The 25,835-nt window shown below is 36.0% G+C and overlaps 1 protein-coding gene across 6 annotated transcripts in view; it reads left to right on the forward strand.

The window, feature by feature from the left end:
* Positions 1-25,407, forward strand: part of MAPK6 (mitogen-activated protein kinase 6) — a 36,828-nt gene extending 11,421 nt beyond the window's left edge. For 4 of the 6 annotated variants that reach the window (XM_079129934.1, XM_079129933.1, XM_079129931.1 and 1 more), the window contains exons 2-6: positions 8,416-9,601; positions 11,604-11,748; positions 17,414-17,578; positions 21,412-21,613; positions 23,178-25,407. In XM_079129934.1, coding sequence (XP_078986060.1) covers positions 9,047-9,601; positions 11,604-11,748; positions 17,414-17,578; positions 21,412-21,613; positions 23,178-24,279 — 2,169 coding nt within the window. In that variant the 5' untranslated portion in view covers positions 8,416-9,046 and the 3' untranslated portion in view covers positions 24,280-25,407. Of the gene's footprint in view, positions 1-3,907; positions 4,310-8,415; positions 9,602-11,603; positions 11,749-17,413; positions 17,579-21,411; positions 21,614-23,177 lie in introns of those variants that run through there. The other 2 variants (XM_079129935.1, XM_079129936.1) reach the window with 2 other exon arrangements.
* Positions 25,408-25,835: the final 428 nt, after the last annotated feature.

Raw genomic sequence — 25,835 nt, forward strand, 5'->3', positions numbered from 1 at the left:
TAGCTTATTTAGAGTTCCTTGCAACCTTAGGTCAATTTTTTTGGAGACAGGGTCTTGCTGTGTTCCCCAGGCTCATCTCAAACTCTTGGACTCAAGTGGTCCCCCTACCTCAGGCTCCTGAGTGTGGGATTTCAGGCACATGATGTTCCCTAGTGGTAGGTTAGAATGTGATCAGATTCTTTTAAAAATTGTAGATAGGACATAGCCTTCTGTGAAACTTTCTATCACCACGTAGGATATGCTGTTTACATTAATTTGTTCAGTACAGCTTTTAAAGTGTCTACTAATAACAGGAGACTATACTTAAGAAATGCTAGTAAAACTACTTAATCCCAAGCCTTTGATGTGTACAGAAGAGCTACAAAATAAAAGAGGTGGGGGGCATGATGCCTTGGAAAATGAAGAATAGAAGATTTGAAGAATTAAATTAAATTATACTAGGGAAGGATGGCAAGAGACAAGCCAATGAGAATGCTATAAGAGAGGAAAAAGGAAGGTGTAAAATATTAAGGGGGACCAAGAAAAATCTGCTATGTATTGCTATGCTCCAGGGGCACATGTTTCTTTTAGGTCAGAATTGAAAAAATAAATATGTTCATCTCTATTATATATTAATACTCAAAATAATACCTGGTTTTATGGTAAGCATTCAGTAAAATATTGTTGAATATAAATGTTAATGAATGGGTGGAATTGAATCTTAGTCAAATCTGTTAAAAACATCTTGGTTCTTTCTGCTTCTTGGCCCTGTTGGGATTGTAGGTGTGACCATGTGACCGTCTTTGGTCAATAAAAAGTTACTAGAAGTGAACTCTGTTATTTTTGGTTGGAAGTTTTAGACACTAGTGAGATACTTTTACTTCCTCTTTTCTGTGGTACACATTGTCAGTAGTAGAACTGGTAGCTTTTTAACCAGCTTTAGTTAACAAATCTGTGTTGGATTTATGGCATGAACAAGACTTAAAATTTTAAATTGATAAAATTTGGGAGCTGTTTTGGGGTTATCTAACCTATCCTGACTGCTGCAAAATTTTCTGTTAGTTTTCATTTGGTTGGAATTCTCAGATGTCCAGAGGAGCTTGAAGAAATAGGATGCTCACATGTCCTCTTGCATTTGCTCCAATGTTTCCTTAGTATTAATTAAATGAGATTGAAGGCTCAAGCAGAGGAAGATAAGAGAGGGAATGAAGGGTTATTATAATTATTTTAAATTTTCTAGCCATAAGTTTATATAAGGGATTGTATTTAATGTTTTGTGTACAGCAGTTTCAATTGCATTTCCTTCATTCTGTACATACTATCATAAAAAGTGCCGGGGAACAAAACCAATGAAGTTAAAAACTTGTTCTTTGCTTTTGTAGATCATTGACTTTTAGAATTGGTAGGGTCTTTAAAAAGTCTCTGACTAGTTTATCTGGTGTGTGAAATGTTGATATTTCAATATGGATAACTTACAGTAAATAACAACTGGAGATGAGCAACAGCAAAAAACATTGCTTGATGTGGTAGTGTGAGCTTATAGTTCTAGCTACTTGGGAAACTGAGGCAAGAGGATCATTTGAACCAGGAGTTACAACCTGGGCAACGTAGTGAGACCCTGTGTTGTGTCTCTTTCAAAAAAAAGAAAGAGAGAGAGAGAGAGAGAAAGAGAGAGAGAAAGGAAAAAAATTATATATACATGTGTATATGAATGTATGTATTTTATAATGGCTTTTTAAGTGGACAAAGGCAAATGTTAGCCCCTAATGTTAAAGTGTATTCAGGCTAGCATTTAGGTGATTTTAAAATCAGAAATTGGTAGTAGAAGAGTGGTGCATTGTAACCATATATTAGTGGAACTCATTATGGCATATTTGTACATGTACATAACAACCATTTTTTTAAAAATATATAGTTTTGTTGTTAATGGATGTTTATTTTATTTATTTATGTGTCATGCCAGGCAAGCCTTTTACCACTGAGTCACAACCCAGCCCCAACAAGCATTTTTATTTTACTTAAAAAAATATATATTTTTAGTTGTAGATGGACACAATACCTGTATTTTATTTATTTATTTTTATGTGGTGCTGAGGGTTGAACCCCGTTCCTCACTTGCACAAGGCAAGAACTTTACCACTGAGCTACAACCCCAGCACTTTATTTTACTTTTGTTTGTTTATTTTTCAGTGCTAGGGGTGGAACCCAGGGCCTCATTGCAGTTAGGCAAGTGAAATATAACAGAGCTACATCCCCAGCGCTAGTGTTTTGTGTTTTAACTTGAATACTTTGTTAGAAGCTATGTCATCATCCTTGTTTGACTTTGCAAATTTGTCTCTGTAGCTGAGTAGTACTTGGTTGTTTTTTTGGAGTCTTTTAGGCTTTGGCCTTTTGGTTTTAAGGTCCCCCCTCTCTCCTAGGTTCCCGAGATTATTCACTGATATTAATTTATACTGGCCTCCTTGAGGTACAAATCCTTAAAAAAGGTTTCTAATTGGGCTACCCTACATTAGGAGCAAGAACTTTTGTCAAGAGTACATATGAGCTGTGTACGGTGGCACATGCCTGTAATCCTAATGACTTGGAAGTTTGTGGCAGGAGGATTATAAGTTTGAGGCATACCTCAGCAACTTGGTGAGACCCTGTCTCAAGATAAAAAAATTAAAAGGACTGGTGAGTTAGCTCAGTGGTAGAGTATCCCTGGGTCTATTCCCCAGTGCCTAAACAAAACAAAACATAGGAGCAAGCAGCTAAACTTTAGCCCTGGCCTTCTGTGTTCTGAAAACTTGGTAGCTTTTATGAGAGTTTAGACTTGATCTTAGGGAAGAGTGAATTTGCTATAACAATACCTCTCTGCCAGGGTTGAGACAGTTCTAGGTGAATGAATATAAGTAGAGAGGAGATGTGAGACTGGCTGGATTCCAGTTAGCTCAAATTATTTCACCCTGGTGAAGAGCAAAATAGGTAAGAACCTTTGAGTAGGAGGGGTGAGGGAAGGGATGTGAGTGGGTATGAACAGGTCAGATGATGAATGTCAACATTTAACCAGAGAAGCCGCAAAGTAAAAGATAGGAGAGAAAACGAGAAAAGTAAGCTTTATGTTTAAGATCTTTACCTCAGACTTACTTTGCATCTTCAGACTTCGTTTTTGACACAGGCCAGATTGTTTTGGTTAGGAAGAAAAGGAAACCCAGTTTCTACAGAATTGGGGGATTAGGTAGCATGAAGATACTCTTTTATTTTTCTTTTGCATTTTGACCTTACACACTTAAGACTTGACTCACGGCACCTGCATTTCTCTTGATGGGAAGGTTGACCAGGTGACAGAACTTGAAGTAATTTAGAGAAGAAAGGAAGGCTTGAGGAAACAGTTGTGGCCAGTGCAGTTTCAGAAAACTGTCTTATAAACTTAGGAAACTGGTACCCAGCCTGACCTCTTACTTTCTACATTATGATGCATCACTGAAAAAAGACCAGAGGTAAAACAAAAACCCAGCTTTATTCTTGTCATTCTCTGTACTTCTTTATATTCACCAAATTGTTAAAAACCACATTGAGCCAACTAATTCAAACTTAATTAATGATCCTTCTCCAAACAACATAGAATCAGCACTGGTTAATAGGAATGGATAACATTTGGAGGCAAAAAAAAAAATGCTGGAAAGGATCATTTTAAGTTACTGCCTTGTTTTTCCTTCCCTCCTTTAAGTATATAGAATGTGTAACAAGAATATGGAACCTCGTTCTTTCTTGAGTCTAATCCTTGAACTTTGTTTTATGAAATTAAGTATGAAAGAAGGCAGAGAAAATGGTGATAAATAGGGTATTTCTACAGGTTACAGATGTGGATAGAGAATGCTCTTACCAGTAATCATTAAGAGTAATCATTAGAGGCACTGCCCCACCCCGTGAGCGCAATAACTGTCAGACATATCTTGATCTCCCTAATTAGGTCAGATTTCCCAGTGTGTAGGCTCTCATAGCATCTTGTACCCATTTTTCAGTACCACTTAACCCCTTTGCATTCTTTTTGTTTGTTTGTTTCATGTCCTCAGTCACACCATAAACTCCATGAGGGCAGAATGCCAGTCTGTTTTTACTTATCGTTTTATCCCCAGTGCTCAGTATATTGGCTGTCACAAAATAGATACTTAGCAAATTTGCTAAATGGAGTGTGACTGAAGTGGGAATACTGGATCCACTTTATGATGTAGAGTACAACATCACATCCTACTTACTAATGGGCTTACTTTCCAAGCTCCTGACTGAAAAGGTGTTCCAAAAACATTTGGTCTCATGACTTAAAGGATTCTGTGCACAGAACAATAAGGTAAAATCACTAAACAAGCACTGCTATTGTTAATAATGTTTTTTTTTTTCCACTCCAGATTTTATTTGTGTAATTCTCACAACTAGTTTAGTTGCAGTTTTGTTGATAAATATTACCTTCTCTTTTTTAAAAAAAAAAAATTTAGTTGTAGATGGACACAATGCCTTTATTTATTTATTTAAAAAATATTTTTATTAGTTGTTGATGAAACTTTATTTATTTGTGTGCCGTGCTGAGAATCAAACCCAGTGCCCCATGCATGCTAGGCAAGCACTCCACCACTGAGCCACAGTCCCAGCCCTATTTTATTTATTTTTATGTGGTGCTGTGGATCGAACCCAGTGCCTCACATGTGCTAGACAAATGCTCCATCCCTGAGCCACAACCCCAGCCAGTTACCTTTATAGTAGTCTCATCTTTCTGGAAAGACTATTCAAGGCTTTCAATATAGTCTTCATCATCTGAGTCCCTAATAATGAATCTGTGATTCTTGACTAGATGCAAACCTCTTACCTTCCCTATTATCAATTTTCACCCACACTCTACCCCTGAGAGTGCTGAGTCCCAAGATTTCCTGAAAAGGCACACTCATAATGCAGTTGTTTCTAGTTTGTAATGTGTCTTGGTCTCATGAAAATTTTAGAGGCAAATGTGGCTGGAGGGTCTTGAGTAAAGGATCTCTTCATTTTCATGATGGATCATAATTTGGCTGCAGTTCTTCCTATAGCACATTTCTTTCAGATAATGGTGGTGTAGTTTTTGGCAAAGTAAATTTATGTTTGACTAGATTACTCTGTTAGTGAACTGGAAGCTTACGAAAGATTTTACTGTTATTATTTAAGTCTGTAGAACTTTAAAATGTATATTGGTCAAAATTTTTAAACTTAGACTAAGCTTTAATGAATTATATACATTAAAGAAAAAAGGGTGCGAACAGACATTTTATTTCAGTTGGAGACTAGAAATGTAAAATTTCAGCAATATTGGAGCTTTTGAAAAATATGGGCTTTTCCTAGGATATTTGGAAAGGAACAAGAAGTATCAAACTGTATACAAATAGAAAAAAATAGAAGTGGGGCATGGTGGCACATGCCTGTAATCCTGGTGGCTTGGGAGACCGAGGCAGGAGGATTGCAAGCTCAAAGCCAGCCTCAACAACTTAGGAAGATTCCATTTTCAAAGTTTCAAACTAAAAATTAAAGGACTAGGAATGTGGCTCAGTGATTGAGTTCCCTGGGTTCAGTTCCTGGTGCAAAAAATGAAAAAGAAAAAAATAGAGAAAAGGACACGCATTGTTAACTAAAGCCCTTTAAGAAACTAATTGTGTGTGTGTGTGTTTATGTGTGTTAATTAGATCCAGGCCTTTGCCTCTGAGTTAACCCTTCCACCCCGAAGTTTTTTAAAATTTAAAAATATATTCAAAATTTTTAATTTTTTTGAAAATTTTTTTAGTTGTTGATAGACCTTTATTTTTTAATTTTTATGTGGTGGTGCTGAGAATCGAACCCAGTGCCTCACACATGCTAGGCAAGTGCTCTGCTACTGAGCTACAATCCCAACCCACAAATTTTAATTTTTTAAAAAATATTTTTAGTTGTAGTTGGACACGATATCTTTATTTTATTTTTATGTGGTGCTGAGAATTGAACCCAGTGCCTCACATGTGCTAGGCAGGCACTCTACCACTGAGCCACAACCCCAGCCCTGTACAGGTATTAATTTTTAATAATACTTTCATTGCACATAGAATGGTAAGCTGTAGAATTTCTAGGAGCCTACTTTAAAAAAAAAAAAAATTTTTTTTTTTTTTGGCTGACAAACTTCCAAACAGAATAAATCATCTCTGTTGCAGTAAAACAAAGAATACTATTATGCTATTAATTTCATTCACAATATTAAGCAGATTGGTGAAGTGTTCCTATTTATAAAAGAACTGAGGGTTGGTACCTTTCAATAAACAAGACTGCTTTCTCATGTTGGACAGTAAGTTGAATTTATTGAGGGCCAAAATCATGTCTGTTTTGCTCTGGTTTTAGATTATTCTTTCTGCTTGGTTTTATCTGTCAGAAATTCTGACCAACTTACTTTCTGTAATGTCTCATATTTGGTACTTTGGATGCAGGCATCTGCAGATTCAAGGGTTAGGCTATTAAGAATCTGAATAAGCTGGGTGCGGTGGCACATGCCTGTAATCCCAGCTGAGGCAGGAGAATTGCAAGTTCAAAGCCAGCCTCAGCAACTTAATGTGGTCCTAAGCAACTCAGTGAGACCCTGCCTCCAAATAAAGTACAAAAAAAAGGTCTGGAGATGTGGCTTAGTCATTTAGTGTCCCTGGGTTTAATTCCCAGGATCCCCAAAAAAAGAAACTGAAAGAACCCAACTGCATTTATTCTTTCAGGCTGGCTAGGGAACCATTTACTGGAGTTTAGGCTGTTTTTTTCTTACCCTTGTATAAGATATTTTTAAAATCATGAAGTATCTCAAATATAGAAAGATTACTATAATGACCTTCATATATATATCACTTATTTCTCTAACATTTTAGTAATTTGCCTTACTTTAGTTATTTAAACAGAAATATGTTAAAGATACATGAAGCTTATTGTGTAATGCCAACCCATCCTGATCCTAATCCTTTTCCTCATCCTCAAGGTGATTGTTATCATGAATTTAGAATTTGTCAATCTCTTGTTTTTTTAAAAAAATATTTTTGCTACATATATATGTAATCATAAAATAACATTATTTTGCATGGTTTTGAACCTGATATAATTGGTGTCAGCGTGCACATTTCTATTTGCAGTTTGAATCACAGTCCCCCTCCCACCACCCGCCCCCCAATACTGGGGAGCTGACCCAGGGGTGCTCTCACACTGAGCTATATCCACAACCCTTTATATTTTTAGGTGGGGTTTCAGTTGCTGAGGCTGGCCTTGAACTTCAGTCCTCCTGCCCCAGCCTCCTCAGTAGCTGTGATTACAGGCATGTGCCATCATGCCCAGCTTTCAGTTTGATTTTAATTTATGTATTTTGGAGGTTTCAACCATTTGTCTGTTTTCCTTATTATATAGTATTCTGTATAGATTTAATTTATATATTTTGGAAATTTAAACCATTTATATGTTTTCCTTATTATATAGTATTCTGTATAGACTCAATTATATTTGTGTTTTTCTAATTTTGAAAGTTTAGGCTTTTCAATTTTTTTGCCTTTACAAAAACAAAACAAAAAAATTATGTATTTATTATGTATTTAAGCATTTCTGTAAGGAGTTTACCTGGAAGAAAAATGACCAGGTCATATGTTATTTTATTCATTCAATCATTCATGCACTTATGCCAGATTGCTCTGTAGTTCTGTAATTTAAACTCTCACTAATATTGTCTGAAAAAATTTTTTTCTTCATTCTTCCTCGGACTTGATGTTGACAGACTCAAAATGTTTTCCCATTCTGAAATGTTAGGTTAATTTTGATTTTTGACAGTGTTATTAAACATTTTTACAGAGATTATTCATTGGTTAAGTTCATTCTTCCATAAATCAAAGAACATGTTCTGCAAATTTGTCTTACTTGTACTGCTAGGTTTTTGTTCATTGGATAACAATAGACAGTTAATAAGTAAACATTTTTTAATGAACTAACACATTGCAGGCTTACTATATATGTTCATTTAGAGAAGTGTTATGTTTTATCCCTCAAAAATCTCTAAAGAGTTCTGTTAAAATGTTGGGAACCAGGGCTGGGGAGATAGCTCGGCTGGTAGAGTGCTTGCCTCGTAAGCACAAGGCCCTGAGTTCAATCCCCAGTACCGCAAAAAAAAAAAAAAAAGTTAGGAACCATCCCATCCTTGTTGGCATTAAGAAATGCACAACCTGATGAGCCCAAGTTTCATAGAGTGTTTTGTAGTGAGATTTGGAGTCCAGACAGCCATGTGTGAATTGCATATTTGAAAGTTCTTTTTGATTAACGGTAATTTAACACTTGACTATAAATAAGTTTAATGCACTAGTAGTGGTTTATTGCTGGTTTGTATCATTTTACAAATTTGAAGGAAACAGTTATTTTCTGTAGTGGTGACTCTTTCCCTTCTTTTTCATCCTCCAGGTTGTATCAGAGTAAGATGGACGGTAGCTTTGATTGTGATTGTGGTGAGCTGGAGCCACCTGATCACTAACAAAAGACATCTGTCAACCAACAGTCGCCAGGGCTTCCTGTTGAAATATATAGCAACAAAGGAAGAAAAGAAGCAAAACGGAAATAGTGCTTACCAGCACCTTAGAATGATGCTGCTCAGGACCAGTCCAACACTGAATGTATCTGCACTGTGAGGAGAATGTTCATAGAAGCCTGTTGTGTGCATATTTATTCACATTTTTGTTAAATGTTAAATCGTTTAGCACAGTATATCTGAGTGCATAGTATGTCATTTCATTCCGTTTGAGTTTCTTGAGTGTTTTCTTTAAATGTCTGCAGAGTTGCTGCCCCTTTCTTGAACTATGAGTACTGAAATCTTTTTAAGTCTCAATATGAGTAGAGCTTCTTGAGCTTTAAATCTGAGGGGAACTCAACAGGCCTGGTTGGCATATGCAATGAACATCAAGAAACCATCTTGCTGTGGAAGCATAATTGTTTTTCTTCTCCCTTTTTGAAAGATCTTTCCTTTGATGCCAGTTTTCTTCCTTGTTTACACAAGTTCAACAATTCGAAAGGAAAAGGCAATAGTAAGGGTTTCAAAATGGCAGAGAAATTTGAAAGTCTTATGAACATTCATGGTTTTGATCTGGGCTCTAGGTATATGGACTTAAAACCATTGGGTTGTGGAGGCAATGGCTTGGTTTTTTCTGCTGTAGACAATGACTGTGACAAAAGAGTAGCCATCAAGAAAATTGTCCTTACTGATCCCCAGAGTGTCAAACATGCTCTCCGTGAAATCAAAATTATTAGAAGACTTGACCATGATAACATTGTGAAAGTGTTTGAAATTCTTGGCCCCAGTGGAAGCCAGTTAACAGACGATGTGGGCTCTCTTACTGAACTGAACAGTGTTTACATTGTTCAAGAGTACATGGAGACAGACTTGGCTAATGTGCTGGAGCAGGGCCCTTTACTGGAAGAGCATGCCAGGCTTTTCATGTATCAGCTGCTACGTGGGCTCAAGTATATTCATTCTGCAAATGTACTGCACAGAGATCTCAAACCAGCTAATCTTTTCATTAATACTGAAGACTTGGTGCTGAAGATAGGTGACTTTGGTCTTGCACGGATCATGGATCCTCATTATTCCCATAAGGTATGTGAAAAGCCACCTGAAGTTAATTTTTTAACTGATGTTTCTTTTTTTCTGATGCAGATTTACTTTCACAATCTCCCTGTATTGAAATGGTTGAGAGGGATCCTAATTAAATATGCATTCCTGAATGTATATGTTTACATATTATAGTGAAGTTCCGGAGTTTATGGTTTTTTATTATAACTGAAATTCTTTTTTTTTTTTTTTAACTTGTAGATGAGCACAATACCTTTATTTTATTTATTTATTTTTATGTGATGCTGAAAGTCAAACCTAGTGCCTCACACATGCTAGGCACGTGCTATACCACTGAGCCACAATCCCAGCCCTGAAATTCTTGTGTAGTTATTTCAAAGTGGAATATGTTTTTTATCTGTTTGGGGCAGCATTGAGGTCCTACCTGAAGGAAGGATGGGGTGCTAGTCCAACCTTTAGGTCTTGTTTTTTTTTTGACAGTATACTATATTATATTTACACCTTTTAAAAAATAAACAATTTAGTTTGAAATCTAAATTTGCATAAATAGTTGACAGCTAAATATAAGCAAAAAGATTCTTAGCAACTTTCCCATAGAGAGGGGACTTGCTTTCATGTAAGAATTTTATAGTATTTTTCAAGCAGAACCCTATCCTTTAGTTTTCAATTGAAGTCTAATGTGGGACTGTGACGTATAAAATGTAAAAAGGAAGCTACTCTGATTATAAAGAATCCCTGAATGCCCTGATTGCTTGACTTTCCATAGCATGTGTCACATTAAGGATATCTTTACTTCATTTAAAAAAAAAAAAAAAAGGAAGGAAGGACGAAATTGAGTACTTACTGGGTACAGTGACTCACGCCTGTAATTCCAGTGGCTCAAGAGGCTGAGACAGGAGGATCATGAGTTCAAAGCCAGCCTCAGCAACTTAGCTAGGCACTAAGCAATTCACTGATACCCTGTCTCTAAATAAAATACAAAATAGGGCTGGGGATGTGACTTAGTTGTTGAGTGCCCCTGAGTTCAATCCCCAGTACCCCCAATAAAAAGAAAAAGAAAGAAAGAAATTGAGTATTAAACTGAAATGGATGCACACCCCCCCCCCCCCCCACCCCAGTACTGGAGATCAAACCCAAGGCCTCCCACATACTAGGCAAGTGCACTCCCAGTCAGCTACATCCCCAGCCCCTTTTCTTTTTATTTTATTTTAAGACACAGTCTTGCTAAGTTGTCCAGGCTAACCTCAAACTTATGATCCTCCTGCCTCAGTCTCCCTAGTAGCTCAGATTACAGGAATGTGTCACCACACCCAGCAACCATGTCCTCTTTATAGGCAATGAAGTCACCTATAAAACACTAAAAGTTACACTATCTAACATTTACTTTCTTTTCTATATATAACTAGCTTTATCACCTTAAACTGTATGACCTTAATCTGAGTGTAATCACACTGTAAAAATGGAGTTAATATATACCATCATAATTTCTCAGATTTGAGGGTGTATGTTTTGAGGGTATATGTTATATAGGTATGTTTTTGTCAAACACTCTGTAAATGTAAAGTAATAAAATAGATTGGTTAGTAATGGGATTTATAGTAGAACCAGTTCCCATAGGTTGTCAATAAGTAGGTTGGCGCAAGTAGCAACTCTAGTGCCCTTCCCTACCTTTCTCTTTGACTTGAAGAATACCTGATTCTTAATTATCTTGACTTGGAGGGAAAAATAGCTCCTCTTCTGAAACATGTTTTGAATGTGTGGGCTAAAGTTAGCACTAAATTCTTATGGTGTAGTTTGGTCAGCAGACTTTCCTGTGATCATCTTATAGGTGGTATATGCTGGGGAAATGTAACTCTTCCTCAAAAGTGTAAGAACCTTAAAAATGAACTTAGAAATCAACAGTGTCATTTTAGGATTGAACAATTTATTGGTTTTTTTTTTTTTTTTTTTTTTTTTTTTTTTTGGTGGATCTTTAGTGAAAGTAAAAAAAAAAAAATTAAAGTATGTTTTTTTGTTTCTTGTTTAGGGTCATCTTTCTGAAGGTTTGGTTACTAAATGGTACAGATCTCCACGTCTTTTACTTTCTCCTAATAACTATACTAAAGCCATTGACATGTGGGCTGCAGGCTGCATCTTTGCTGAAATGCTGACTGGTAAAACCCTCTTTGCAGGTTAGTATTATGTAAAAATTAGCCCAAAGAGAAATTAACTTTGTAATTATCTATGAAGCAAGATTCATATAAAACAATTTATTATGGTCTGAAATATTAAAAGATGGTGTTTTATTATTTACAAAATTGAGAAAACTTAGTTACATATTCACTAAGTTGGTCATTTCATAAATTTAGTTAGCCCTCTATTGTCTTTTTATATATACCATCTAATTTCCTAAACCTAACTTCATATTTTGTGGATCCATAATACTAATTGGTAATCTGTGTTGATGTCTGATTTGCATAATATTGTCATTCTCGTGAAATATTTTAGTTATTGAAAAATACAAATTTCTCTGGGTCCCTCCATTATCTTTGTTGCTTGAATTGCCATATCATTTTGAGTGACTGCTGTGACCTTTCAGGAAAAAAACAAGTGTTTTTTTTGTTAAATTTGGTGCTATGAAGGAGTCTAAAAATGTGTAAAAGAACTTAGTTAAGGGGCTGGGGAGCTCAGTTGGTAGAGTGCTTGCCTTGCAAGCACAAGGTCCTGGGTTCGATTCCCAGCACCCAAAAAAAAAAAGAACTTAGTTAAGATGAGAAGCAATGTATGAGTTTATGTAAAATTTAATTCTGAATATAAGAGCTGGAAACTTCAAAGAGTCTCTTAGTGATAGCCAAAAAGGAGGGCAAATAGAGTAAAAAGATTTTTCACTATAAAGGAATAGTAAAGAAGAGAAAGAAATGTTATCGAAGGTTGTTCATATAAAGGAATGAACCTGGTACATTCATGAATCCATGAGAAAAGTTTGATGAAAGCAAGATGGTCAAATAATAACATCGGTATTTATGACTAGTTAATATGGAGCCAGAATACTTAGTCTCTTAGAAAGTAGGCAGAGGAGTTATTTGGAAAAGTGGGAAGCTAAGATTTTTTAGTTTGAGAAATGATATAATAGTGATCTAGGTCCTTTTCTCTTTTTCCTTTTTTTCAGTACTGAGAAGAAGTACCCAGAGGTAGTCTGTCACTGAGTTACATCTCTTGTCCTTTTTTAAATTTAGGGTGTTCCTAAGTCGCCCAGCCTGGCATTGAACTTGGAATCCTCCTGCCTCAACCTCCCAAGTAGCTAGTATTATAGGCATGTCCCACTGCATCCAGCTCCTTTTTTCTCTTTTGACATTCCTTTTTTTTTTTTTTCTTTTCTGCTTCTCCTTCTGTAACCAGTCTTCAAAGTGGCTGGCCCTCTTCCCATTCCCAGGTTGTGCTAAATGTGGAAGGGTAGGCAGAGTCTGGTTGTAAAAGAAAGATTTATAGAAACACAAGGTTGCATAGGAGAGTAATTGGAGAGAGGATGGTGTGTATAAATGCCCCTAAGTATGTTTTACTTGTTGCTGTACTCAGCTTACAAAACATTAACCAGTTATTTATTCTCTTTTCCTTGTATTTATCTGAAATTTCTTCTGTGATGTGTGATATTGATTGTATTTCAATTTTAGAAAACTTTGAGATTATACTAGTTAATAAACTGAATAGTTAAGTGAATTGTTACCTAGGAACAATACTGTGATTAGAGGTTACATTCCTGGTATTCGAGTACCTTTCAGCATATGTAAAATAATTATTATATTATTTGTTGCTATGTAACAACCCAAAATTAATGAATTAAACAATAAACATTTATTATCTTACAGATTCTTTGGGTTAGGAATTTGGGAGTGGCTTAGCTGGGTGGTTCCAGCTCAGGTTTTCTCAGACAAGATGTTGGTCAGGGTGACAGTCAACTGAAGGCTCCACTGGGGCAGGAGGATCCACTTCTGGATAGCTTACTCACATGACTGTTACCAAGAGACCTCAGTTTCTTACCAGGTGGACTTGCTTGAGTGTCTTCAAGGTATGGAAGTTGGCTTTCACCAGAACTAATCACACAAAAGAGCCGGAAGAAAGCCAGTGTCTTAAAAAATTTTTGTAGTTGATGTGTAATTCACACACAGTAGACTCATTTAAAATGTGTAGTTCAGTATTTAGTGTATTTAAAGTTTTATAACTCATCATTACCATCTAATTTTATAATATTTTCATCCCTCCTAAAGATATTTTGTAACCATTAGTAATCACTTCCCCTACCTCCTAGCAACCAGTAATCTTATTTTCTATCTCTATGGATTTGCCCATTTAAACATTTCATGTAAATAAATCATATAACAGTTGTCATTTGTGACAAGTTTCTTTCATGTGGCAATATTTTAAAGGTTCATCCATGTTGTGGTATTTATTAGTATTTCATTCCTTTTTAATGACCAAATAGTATTCCTATATGGATACTATACTATATGGATATACCTCATTTTGTTCATCCACTCTTCAGTTGATGGACATTTGGATTAATACTTTTTGACCATGTGAATAATGCTGCTATGAATATTTAAGTTTTTGTGTTAATACATGTTTTCAATTCTCTTGGGTATATATACCTAGGTATGGAATTGCTAGGTGACATACTCAGTGTTTGAAGAGTAGGCAGTTTTCCAAAGCAAGTGTACTATTTTACATTCCCTTCACTTAAGAATGTGAGGGTTCCAGTTTCTCCACGTTCTCATCAATCCTTAAAGTGTTGTGTTTGATCCTAGTGGGTATGAAATAGTATCACATGTGGTTTTGAATATCATTTCCCTAATAATTTACAATGTTGAACATCTTTCATGTTCTTATTGGCCATTCTTATATCTTCTTTGGAAAATGTCTAGCCAGATCCTTAGCTCATTTTTAAATTGGGTTGTCTTTTTGAAAAATATTCTGGCTATAAATCCCTTATCAGATATGCAATTTACATTTGTTTTTTCTCAAGCCATGCACAGACTGTCTTTTCCTTCTTGCTGGTATCTTTTGAAACAAAAAATTTAATTCCAATGAAGTATAATCCAAGAAACCATTTTCTAATCCATAGCCATGGATATTTACTCCTGTATTTTCTTCTAAGTTTTAATAGTTTTAACTATTCACATGTAGGTTTGTGATCCATTTGGTGTTAGATAGCGGTCCAGTTTCATTCTTTACATGTGGATATTTAGTTGTCTCTACATCATTTGTTGAAAAAGTTTTGTCTCTGCCCATCTAATTATCTTAACACCTTTTTAAAAAATCAGTTGACCATAAATAGAAAATATCTTTTTGTGACCTCATGGCAAAGTTAATGTCACTTCAGATTATCTTATGCATTAGAAGCCAATCACTAGTACAGCTCACACTCAGGGGGAGGGGAGTTGGGTTCTACCCTTTGACAGGAGACATAGCAAAGAATTTGTGGACATATTTTAAAACTACCAGAATAATGAATCAGGAATACTAAGGAAACAAATTTAAATCTATAGAATGTAAAAGCATTATGTCATGCTCCAAGTCAAAGAACTGGGGTCAGGGGTCAGTAAATACTGCTGTGTTTATTATACAAAGGTACTTCATGTATTTTAAAATGTTCATTGGACACATTCAGACATCATTCAAATATAGCAGTAAGAAAAAGAACTGGACTTTAGAAAAATCCTAAGTAGCGTAAGAGTAATCATAAAATGATTTGAAAGCTGTAACTGGTAGTTCCCTTAATAGATGTTTTATTGATATTAGATTAACTATTCAATAAAAGCAGCAATAAAAGAGATCTGAGTGGTTATCAGGCGTATGCTGCAAGGGAACAGCAACAAAAAGCAGACTATACCTTGACTGAAATTATTTTTTTACATATAGGAAGTACTGGTCTTATTTCTGTGCATTTGTTTTATGTGTAGATTGTCACTCCATCTGTGGTCTTGTTCAGAGGCAATCCCTTTACTTGGGAGTAGATGTTTTCCCCTCTGATTCTAGGCCAGCATTTCAGTTCTCTAGCATTTTTTTTTTTTTCTGTTGCATCTTTATTTTATCCTCCCATTGAACCTTTTTAAATCAGTATTCAAATACTAGTATGTTTCCAATGTTAAAAAAAAAAAGTCTGTAACCAGGCATGGTAGCACATACCTTTCTTCCCAGCAATTCTGCAAGATCTTGTCTCAGAATGAAAAAAGAACCAGGGATGCAGCTCAGTGGGAAAGTGCCCCTGCATTCAGTCCCCAGTACAAAAGAAAAAAATTCTTTCCCCTCAACCCACACCCGCCTCAACAATTGCCACACTTTCCCATACTTTTTTTTAAAGTAAATCTCCTTAAGAAAACAAACAAACAAAAAAAATCTGCTGTTTTTAATTCCTCTTTTTATTTTACCTGGAACCCTCTCTAGTCAGGTTTTGTCCCCTACCAAAACTGCTTGTCAAGGTCACCAGTGATTTTTATAATGCTAAATCCCAGGCCAATTCTTTTTTTTTTTTTTTTTTTTTTGGAGACAGGGCCTCACCAAGTCGCTGAGACTGACCTCAAACTTGAGATCCTCCTGCCTCATTCTTTTGAGTTACTGGGATTATAGGCATGTGCTATCACACCTGGCTCAGTTCTCAATTTTATCCATCTCCAGCATTTGTCACAATCTTACCCTTTTTCTTGAAGTGTTTTCTACTATCTTTCTGTATACCACTGTTGATTCTTCCCTTCCCTCCCTGTCCTTTTTTTTTTTCCCCAGCAAGTAGTCTACCAATTCTTTGTCTCTCCTAGCCTAATATAGGATCTTCTAAATGGTTTTCCTGTTCCACTATTTGCTGTTTGTAGCCTTGTTACTACTTAGTAACTAGACTAGTCCTTTTAAAACACAAGTTAGATCATGTCTTTCTCTGCTTAAACTGTAGGGTAAAGCAAACCTTTTATATTCTGGTACCACTCTGACTTCATCACCTACTATTGCCCCCAGTTACGCTTTTCTAATTGTTTCTGGGACACCCTAAACCCACTTTCTTCTCTGAGCCTTTTCCCATCTTCCTTCTAGGAAAGTGTGGTGAATGCCCTCTCTTCCTTAATCATCCTTTATAAATGAACAACCCTCCTCCCAACAGGAACATTACTCTGCTTATCTTTGTGGTATTCATTATTTTATGAAGTATGTTTTCAGATTATCCATCTTTGTCCACTAGATTGTAAACACCATGAAGATGGGAACTTTGTTGTATAGCTGAATTTTCCTGAGTGCTCTGCAAGTAGTAAGAACTAAAAATTTGAATGAATTTTTAGTAGTGGAAATACAGATAATTTTTCTTTTTTTTGGGTCACCCATTTAGGCTTTATTTCCCCTTTTATTCTATTAATAGTGGTTCTGAATTTAAAATGCCAACTGAGCCCAAACATAAATATAAAACTACTTGTTGAACAAATCGTCCAACCTTTGCTTTTATTGATGATGAAATCAAATCCTAGAGATATTAAGTACTATCTCTAGAGTATAACCAGTTAATTAGTAGTATAGCTAAGACTAGGGTCCAAGTTTCTCCCCCTGCCCCCCCCCCCCCACTACTTTGGTAATCTTAGTATGAGGCCAGACTTCCAAGAGTCAGCTCCTCATGGAAACAAAGCAGCTAAAGTTAAATGTATCAGTGAGCAGAAACTGAAATAAATAGGCTAAGTAGAGTGATGATATTCAGAGTGGTGAAACCTGCTAATTAATAATCCAGTTGGAACTGTCCACCTGCCCCACTGGTCATTACAACATTTGTTTATTGCCAAATAAACACAGAGCAATGTATTTGTTATATTTGGTATTTTTTACCCTCAGGTGCACATGAACTTGAACAGATGCAACTGATTTTAGAATCTATTCCTGTTGTACATGAGGAAGATCGGCAGGAGCTTCTCAGTGTAATTCCAGTTTACATTAGAAATGACATGACTGAGCCACACAAACCTTTAACTCAGCTGCTTCCAGGAATTAGTCGAGAAGGTATTGTGACTTCAGAGTAACTATTATGTTAATGCCTCTGTGTGTCTATGTGTAAGCATGGTCTGTGTAGGAAACTTTGGGTATACAGCTTTCTCTTGAATAGTCTGTTAAATACCAAAACCTTCAATTCTTACTTCCTCCTTTTTGGTATGTCCCTTAGACTAGGATCTGTTTCTTCTGAATTATTTTCCAGAGTCCAAAAAACCTCTCTCCTGGTTCTAACCCCATTTATTCTTTTAGCTTACCCTGATTGCCTACTGTAGGTGAGTATATTGAATCACCAACTTTTGCTAAGTGAGAGTTGAGTTCTTTGAGGGTTATAAGATAAGTATGGGCATAAATGTCATTTAAATGTAAAAAAATAATTGAGACAGAGGAAGGCAGAGATGGAGGAAAAAGCAAAATATGTAGAAGTTTGGATTGGTGTTAGGAGTGTTAGATGCTAAATGTAAGAAATTGTGCAGGCTTGAAAATAGTAGAAACTTGGAGAGAATCACAACTTCATTGACCACTAAAAAAATTTTTATGTCTCAAAATGGAGTGATATAAATTAGATACAGGGCTGGGGATATAGCTCAGTCGGTAGAGTGCTTACTTCACAAGCACAAGGCCCTGGGTTCGATCCCCAGCACTGCAAAAACAACAACAACAACAACAACAAAATTGATATCTTTAAGAATTATTTTGTAAGGGCTTCAGTTCTAGCTTAGTGGTAGACCCCTTGCTTAGCATGCCTGAGGCCCTGGATTCAATCCCCAGGACCTTAAAGGCAAACACACACATCCCAAAATGTATCAGTGTCGGACTTGTATTGTTTTCTCATCGGAAAAGTTAGAAATAGTTTCCTAAACCTGTTAAGTTTTCTCTTAAATTTTTATCTATTTTCCTATCACCCACTCTCATCAATTATGTGGTACAGTGTAATGTATATTAAATGTATAATGTAACAAGTATTTTGAAAATACACCATCTTTTTTTCCTCAAATCTACTTGGAACTTATAGATGCCCAAATTATAAGGAAGCATCTGTATATAATTTTAGTATTTCTAAATTTCTTACCAGTTTTCAAGTCTCTCTTTAGTCAAATTCTGTGCTTATTTGCACCTAAGTTTGTAGTCACTGTTATGACATCCTTGTTTGTAACTGAACAGTGTCATATAAGTTAATTTGACTATGCCTCAGTCATTTATGAAAGCATCTTTAAAATGCAGGCTTAAATCAGAATTCAGAGTTGGGGGTGGGAAGTAGGGAGGGTGTCTAATTTTAAAACTGTACAACTGTGACTCTACTCAGCCTGGTTGAGAGATATTTCTCAGATAACCTGGATCTGCTTCAGAGTCATTGTCATTCATTCAGAGCCTTTTTTTTTTTTTTTTTGTACTAGGAATTGAACCCAGGGGTGCTTAACCACTGAGCCACATCCCCAGCCCTTTTAATTTTTTTAGTTAGAGACAGGGTCTTGCTGAGTTGCTTAGAGCCTCACTAAGTCGCTGAGGCTTCATGGTCACTATTGCTAATCTTAACTGAAAGTGGACATTGCTCTTGAAGCATTTATAATCTTGCTTAATAATGCTCTTGAATCTTTGTTTTCGCTACCCTCATTAGGGAGGATTATGTCTTATTCAGCTTTGAACCAAGCTGAATATTTGTCTGATGGTGAGATTTTCATAGATATTGGATGTCTTTGATAATGGGTTTATTGAATTAACCATTGATGTTCACATGTAGCAGAACTATGTTTGCATTCAGTGGGTGCAGTGCAGAGTGGGTAACATTCCAGACTAAAGGTTTATTGCTCTGCACTGTTTTCTTCATGGGTAACATTGGAGTTTGTTTTTGGAAAGAGGACCTTCAAAGGCAAGGGGACTTGTTAAAAATACATATTCTCTCCCTGAACTGTTTGTAATCTACAGAAATAAACAGGATTAAACACATACAAATGAATATATAAGACGACTAGGAACCCTACTCTGATTAATATCTTTAAGTGAATACTCTCTACTTCTCATCCTTTCAAGCTGAGTATTTCTATATCTTAGCACCCTAGTACCACTGTAGCAAATTTACTGATCTTCTCTGGAGCAGTGGTGTCCAATAGAACTTTCCACACTGATGAAAATGTTCTATATTTCTACAGTTGAGCATACTTGGCTACTTTTCTTTCCTGTTGCTCCCTCTTTCCACCTACTGCCTGTAGTTCCCAGATGCTAGGGACTTCATAGAATGTTTTCCTTGTGTAGTTAAATATATTTCCCTTAACTTAAAGAATGTGATTATGCTGGGTCAGCCATCTCTAACTCTTCGCCTTCCAGTTTCTCTTGTTTTGGTACATGTGGCCCCAGAACTGAGATGACCTCTTTTGCAGAGGAACCACTGATACATTATGAAATTACTTTCTAGATAAGGGAAAATAAGAAGAGTGAGGGAGAAATAACAGGGAACACAAGAATGACCCTCAGACCTTAGCCCCTGAGGGGCTTGAGTAGCAATGAGGTTAGGTTTCTTCTTTTTGGTCCTTATTGGGCTGATGGCAAGGTTGATTGAGATATTATAAAACATCTATAAGCATGTCAGCTGTTGATGTTAATGAGAAGTTGGGAATCAAGAATAAGGGTCCCTTCTAGAGTACAGGTTAGTTTTAGGGGAACTTTCTTTCCCTTTGAAGTAGAAGATAAGAATAAGAGGACATGTGAAGCTGGTTGCAGTGGCGCATAGCTGTAATCCCAGTGGCTCGGGAGGCTGAGGCAGGAGGATCACAAGTTCAAAACCAGCCTCAGCAACTTAGTGAGACCCTAAGTAACTCAGCGAGACTTTGTCTCTGAATGAAATATAAAAAGGGTTGGGGATGTGGCTCAGTGATTAAGCGCCCCTGGGTTCAATCCCTGGTACCAAGAAAAAAAAAAAAAAAAAAAGATGACATGTGAAATGTTCAAAATAGCAAGTGCTAAATTGAAATTCCACAGTATGAATTTGTACTGAACCAGATGTGATATTGCATCTAGTTTTCATCAGCATTTTATATGGCTGAGAGAGGAGAGAAAGAAGATGGTGCAGGTGATCCAGGGTTGAAGATGGATCATAATGCACAGTAGTGTGTGGGTGGTAGGGGCAGCCTGAGGTTAGGTAAAGATTTAGGAAGGCCTGACAGACTAGTTAATGGAAAAAATTTGGTGTATGGTTAGTCCTTCTAGAATCCTAAGATGATTAAGTATAATGTGTGAACTATGCTAGAATGTGATTAAGGTAAGACAGCAGCATCCAGTCAGTGAAGGAAGGGAAGGGAGAAAGAAAGGCTTTTATTAAGACCAGACACTATGCCTTACATTTTTATACATGATGAAATTACAGTTTAGCAAGTTCTTAAACTACTTCTGGCTTGTCTAACACTACACAGCTAGTAATTTAGTTAAGCTAGTGAGTTAAAGAGCAGGGAATAAAACCTAGGTATTAGGTTAAACCATAGTAAATTGCTGTTATTTGACCATTTGACAAAAACAGCAATTTCATAGTGTTTTAACTCCATCTTATCCCTTTTCTTCATAACTGGCCATAATAAGATTGGAGTACATTTCAGGTATTTACCATGTTGAGAGAAGGAATGGCCTTTATTTTTAATCAATTGAGTAATTTTATTTCTCTGACAAATATTAACTTACCTTTAATTATAATGTTTTTTTCCAAGTTGGTAGACCTCTTAAGTACAGTTAAGATGGTTTGTTCCTATTGTATAGTAAGAAGTGGTAAAGTAGTCACTCACCTGGTTATTTTATTAAATGAGACCAACAGTTTCAGTTTTTCTACAAATCAAAATTTCTGCCCTTTTTCACTGCAGCACTGGATTTCCTGGAACAAATTTTGACATTTAGCCCCATGGATCGGTTGACAGCAGAGGAAGCACTCTCTCATCCTTACATGAGTATATATTCTTTTCCAATGGATGAGCCAATTTCAAGCCATCCTTTTCACATCGAAGATGAAGTTGATGATATTTTGCTTATGGATGAAACTCACAGTCACATTTATAACTGGGAAAGGTAAATTGATTCTAAATTTAACAAACAGTGACCCAAAATGTTTAAATTATATATGATAAGACAGTGCAAAAGTCTAAGTTTTTTAACAATGGCACTTTTGAATTTCTTGTGAAATTTAATACTGTCTTTAAATAGCCTTTAGGTAACTTAAAGACTTAATAGTTACTGGCTAGGGAATAAATAATGGAAAAAGTTGAAGGCTCTTTTGAAAGTCTTTTAAGGAATGTAAATTATTAAGTTTTTTAAATGTGAAATTTGGAAATCTGAACCATAAAATTCACAAATTTAAGATGCTGTGTTACAATACAATCTTGATTTTTTTTTTTTTTTTTATTCCCCTGGGGATGTAACCCAGAGCCTTGTAAGGGATGCCCTTTGCCACTGAGCTACACCTCCACCCCAAGACTGGTATGATGTGTCAGTTAAGAGAATATCACATTGTGTAACATACATAGTTTTTTGTTTTTGTTTTTCTATTCAGGTTGTGGGAGTGCAGTAAACCTTCACTTCTAGTCTGTTTTAATTACCAGAATGAAAGTTTATAAGGTACCTGAGATTAGATATCTTACATTTTGTGGCCATAAAGTACCTGTGGAATTAAACTATAGACAGGCCAGCCACCTGGATATTTATCTGCAGTTATATGAATGAAAGAATAGATAGAAACAGAGAAATGATATTTGGTCTTTTTTAAGAGTAGAAGACTCAGTTCTTCATGGAAATTAAAGATTCTATTGCAGTTATCAAATATGACCTCCTAGTGTTTTGCATAGTAATAGATCTTACCTGTCTTTTTATTTTTTATTATTATTTTTTGGTACTAAGGATTGAACTCAGGCACACTTAACCACTGAGCCACATCCCCATCCCATTTTCTACATTTTTTTGAAATGGTGTCTCATTAAGTTACTTAGGGTCTTGCCAAATTGCTGAGGCTGACCTTGAACTCACAATCCCCTGCCTCAGCCTCCCATGTCCTTGGGATTACAGGCATGCGCCACCTTGCCTGGTTTACCTATCTTATTAAGATTATAAATTGTAGCCGGGTGTGGTGTCTCACACTTGTAACCCCAGCAGCTCAGGAGAGTGAGGCAGGAGAATTGCAGGTTTGAACCAGCCTCAGCAACTTAGCAAGGCTGTAAGCAACCTAGTGAGACCCTGTCTCAAAATAAATAATAGGGGCTGGAGTTGTAGCTCAGTGGTACAGCGCTTGCCTAGCATGCATGAGGGCACTGGGTTTGAGCCTCAGCACCACATAAAAATAAATAAAATAAAAGCATTGTGTCCATCTATGACTTAAAAAAAAAATTAATAAAAAATAAAAAGGGCTATGGCTGTGGCTCACTGGTTAAATGCCCTTGAGTTCAATCCCTGACACCAAAAGAAAGGAGGACATTGAGGGAGGGAAGAAAGAAAGAAAAGAATGATTTTAAGTTTAGTGAGGCAGAGAAGGCTCATGACTTCCTGTTAATTGTAGATCTGGCACAGTGCTTTCACATAACAGACACTCAGTGAATTTGAAAATGAAATCATACATGGATTAACACTAGTATATTATTTTTAGGTATCATGATTGTCAGTTTTCGGAGCATGATTGGCCTATACATAACAACTTTGATATTGATGAAGTTCAGCTTGACCCAAGAGCTCTATCTGATGTCACTGATGAAGAAGAAGTACAAGTTGATCCTCGAAAATATTTGGATGGAGATCGAGAAAAGTATCTGGAGGATCCTGCTTTTGATACCAATTACTCTACTGAGCCTTGTTGGCAGTACCCAGATCATCATGAAAACAAATATTGTGATCTAGAGTGCAGCCATACTTGTAACTACAAAACAAGGTCATCATCATATTTAGATAATTTAGTTTGGAGAGAGAGTGAAGTTAATCATTATTATGAACCCAAACTTATTATAGATCTTTCCAATTGGAAAGAACAAAGCAAAGAAAAATCTGATAAGAAAGGCAAGTCAAAATGTGAAAGGAATGGATTGGTTAAAGCCCAGATAGCGCTAGAGGAAGCATCACAGCAACTGGCTGAAAAAGAAAGGGAAAAGAATCAGGGATTTGATTTTGATTCCTTTATTGCAGGAACTATTCAACTTAGTTCACAACATGAGCCTACTGATGTTGTTGATAAATTAAATGACTTGAATAGCTCAGTGTCCCAGCTAGAGTTGAAAAGTTTGATATCAAAGTCAGTAAGCCGAGAAAAACAGGAAAAAGGAATGGCAAACTTGGCTCAGTTAGAAGCCTTGTACCAATCTTCTTGGGATAGCCAGTTTGTGAGTGGTAGGGAGGAATGTTTTCTCATCAATCAGTTTTGTTGTGAGGTCAGGAAGGATGAACAGGTTGAGAAGGAAAACACTTACACCAGTTACTTGGACAAGTTCTTTAGCAGGAAAGAAGATACTGAAATGCTAGAAACTGAGCCAGTAGAGGATGGGAAGCTTGGGGAGAGAGGAAATGAAGAAGGATTTCTGAACAACAGTGGGGAGTTCCTTTTTAACAAGCAGCTTGAATCCATAGGCATCCCACAGTTTCATAGTCCAGTGGGGTCACCACTCAAGTCAATCCAGGCCACGTTAACACCTTCTGCTATGAAATCTTCCCCTCAAATTCCTCATAAAACATACAGCAGCATTCTGAAACATCTGAACTAAAACACTCAGCAGACATTTCTTTGTATTCTTCATGAAATGTGTTTGTCTTTTTTTTATTACTAGTGTTTAAGTCATTTTTTACTTGAATCAGATGGTGTCATTTAGTAAGGATTTTTATTAGTTCTTGGTTTTTAAAATCCAGAATTTTTTTCTACATGAGATAGTTTTCATTTTAACTGGCATGTCATTTGCACACAAAAAAGAATAGAGCAAAATAATGCAATGCAGGAGGAGACAAAAGAAATGCACTAAGACAAGTAAAAAACATTCTCTCATAGAACAATGATCTGTTTTACAGGAAACAAAAATCTTGCCTTGAAATTTACACAGTGAGACTGTACATAACTGCATGAAAATATCTATTTTTTTCCTAAAACATTTTTCATTCATTAGTATTTTCCAGCTTTTCATACTGTACACATTTCTTAAAACACATGATACCAGCAGCAACTGAAAATGAATGCCGAATTTGGTACACATGTGTTATCTACCTCAAGGTAACAAAAGTATGTGGCAAAACATATACCACCCATAGTGCTTCACAATATGCACTTCTATTTAGCCAGCGTTTATTGTAGTAAACTATTAAGACTCATTGTTTATAAATGTTCTGGTATTCATTCTTTATAGTGAAGTGTTAATACATCACATCTTATTTATTTTAGCAAATCAGTATATTTTCTGTATTTAATTATAAAATTAACTTAGTTTTAAAATTTTATTTGCAACTACACTTTTTCCATTTGGCACTATGGTTTGTTGCCTGCCTAGCTGAATATATAATATCAGCTTATCCTAAGGCTGTCCACGTACTTAATTTACTTAAGTGTTCATTTTAAGTAAAGTACTCACTGTGTATAGGAATTTGTATTTTGGAGGTGCTTGATCTATCTACAAAGAAAATTAGGAATTACTTTATTATAAAATGCTCCTAGAAGTCTTAATTGTGTTTATTTTTTAAAAATACTGTAATGTTAGACTTGTGTGCATGGAAGTAATTAAGGTACATCATTATTGTAGTTTAAAAGTTGTACATGATAAGACATTTTTGGTTTTTACTGTATGTTTTTACCGAATGATCTAGTTCCCATCCCAAAGCAAGCATGAATAAACTTAGGTTAAATGTAGCATGTGGCATCGCAGTCTCTTAGAATTTGTTTCATCTATTTTATTTTACTGAATACTATCTGTATCTTTGGCTATCCTGTTTGAAGAAAAAGGACAAATAAAACATGGCCAGCAAATATGGCTCCTGTTTCACTTTTTAGGTAATAACAATTACCTGTTAGAAGGAAAATTACTACCAGACTTTAGTTCCAATCCTTAATTGTAGCTTTAAATTGTTAGTCTAAAGGCTGAGAAGGAAAAGGTCATTTTGTCTTCACACAGAATCTTACATTGACTTCACACTTCAAAATGGGATAAAGCTTTATATATTTGAACATTTATGTGGAATAGGCGTGGAAAGTATGAACTATGTAGAGAACGTGTAAGTGTATTTACTGTACAAATACACTTTTATCTTCCCATTTTCAATTCCTTTGAGTATATATCCA

The sequence above is a fragment of the Sciurus vulgaris genome (assembly GCF_902686455.1).
Source record: "Sciurus vulgaris genome assembly, chromosome: 2".
NCBI lineage: Eukaryota > Metazoa > Chordata > Mammalia > Rodentia > Sciuridae > Sciurus > Sciurus vulgaris.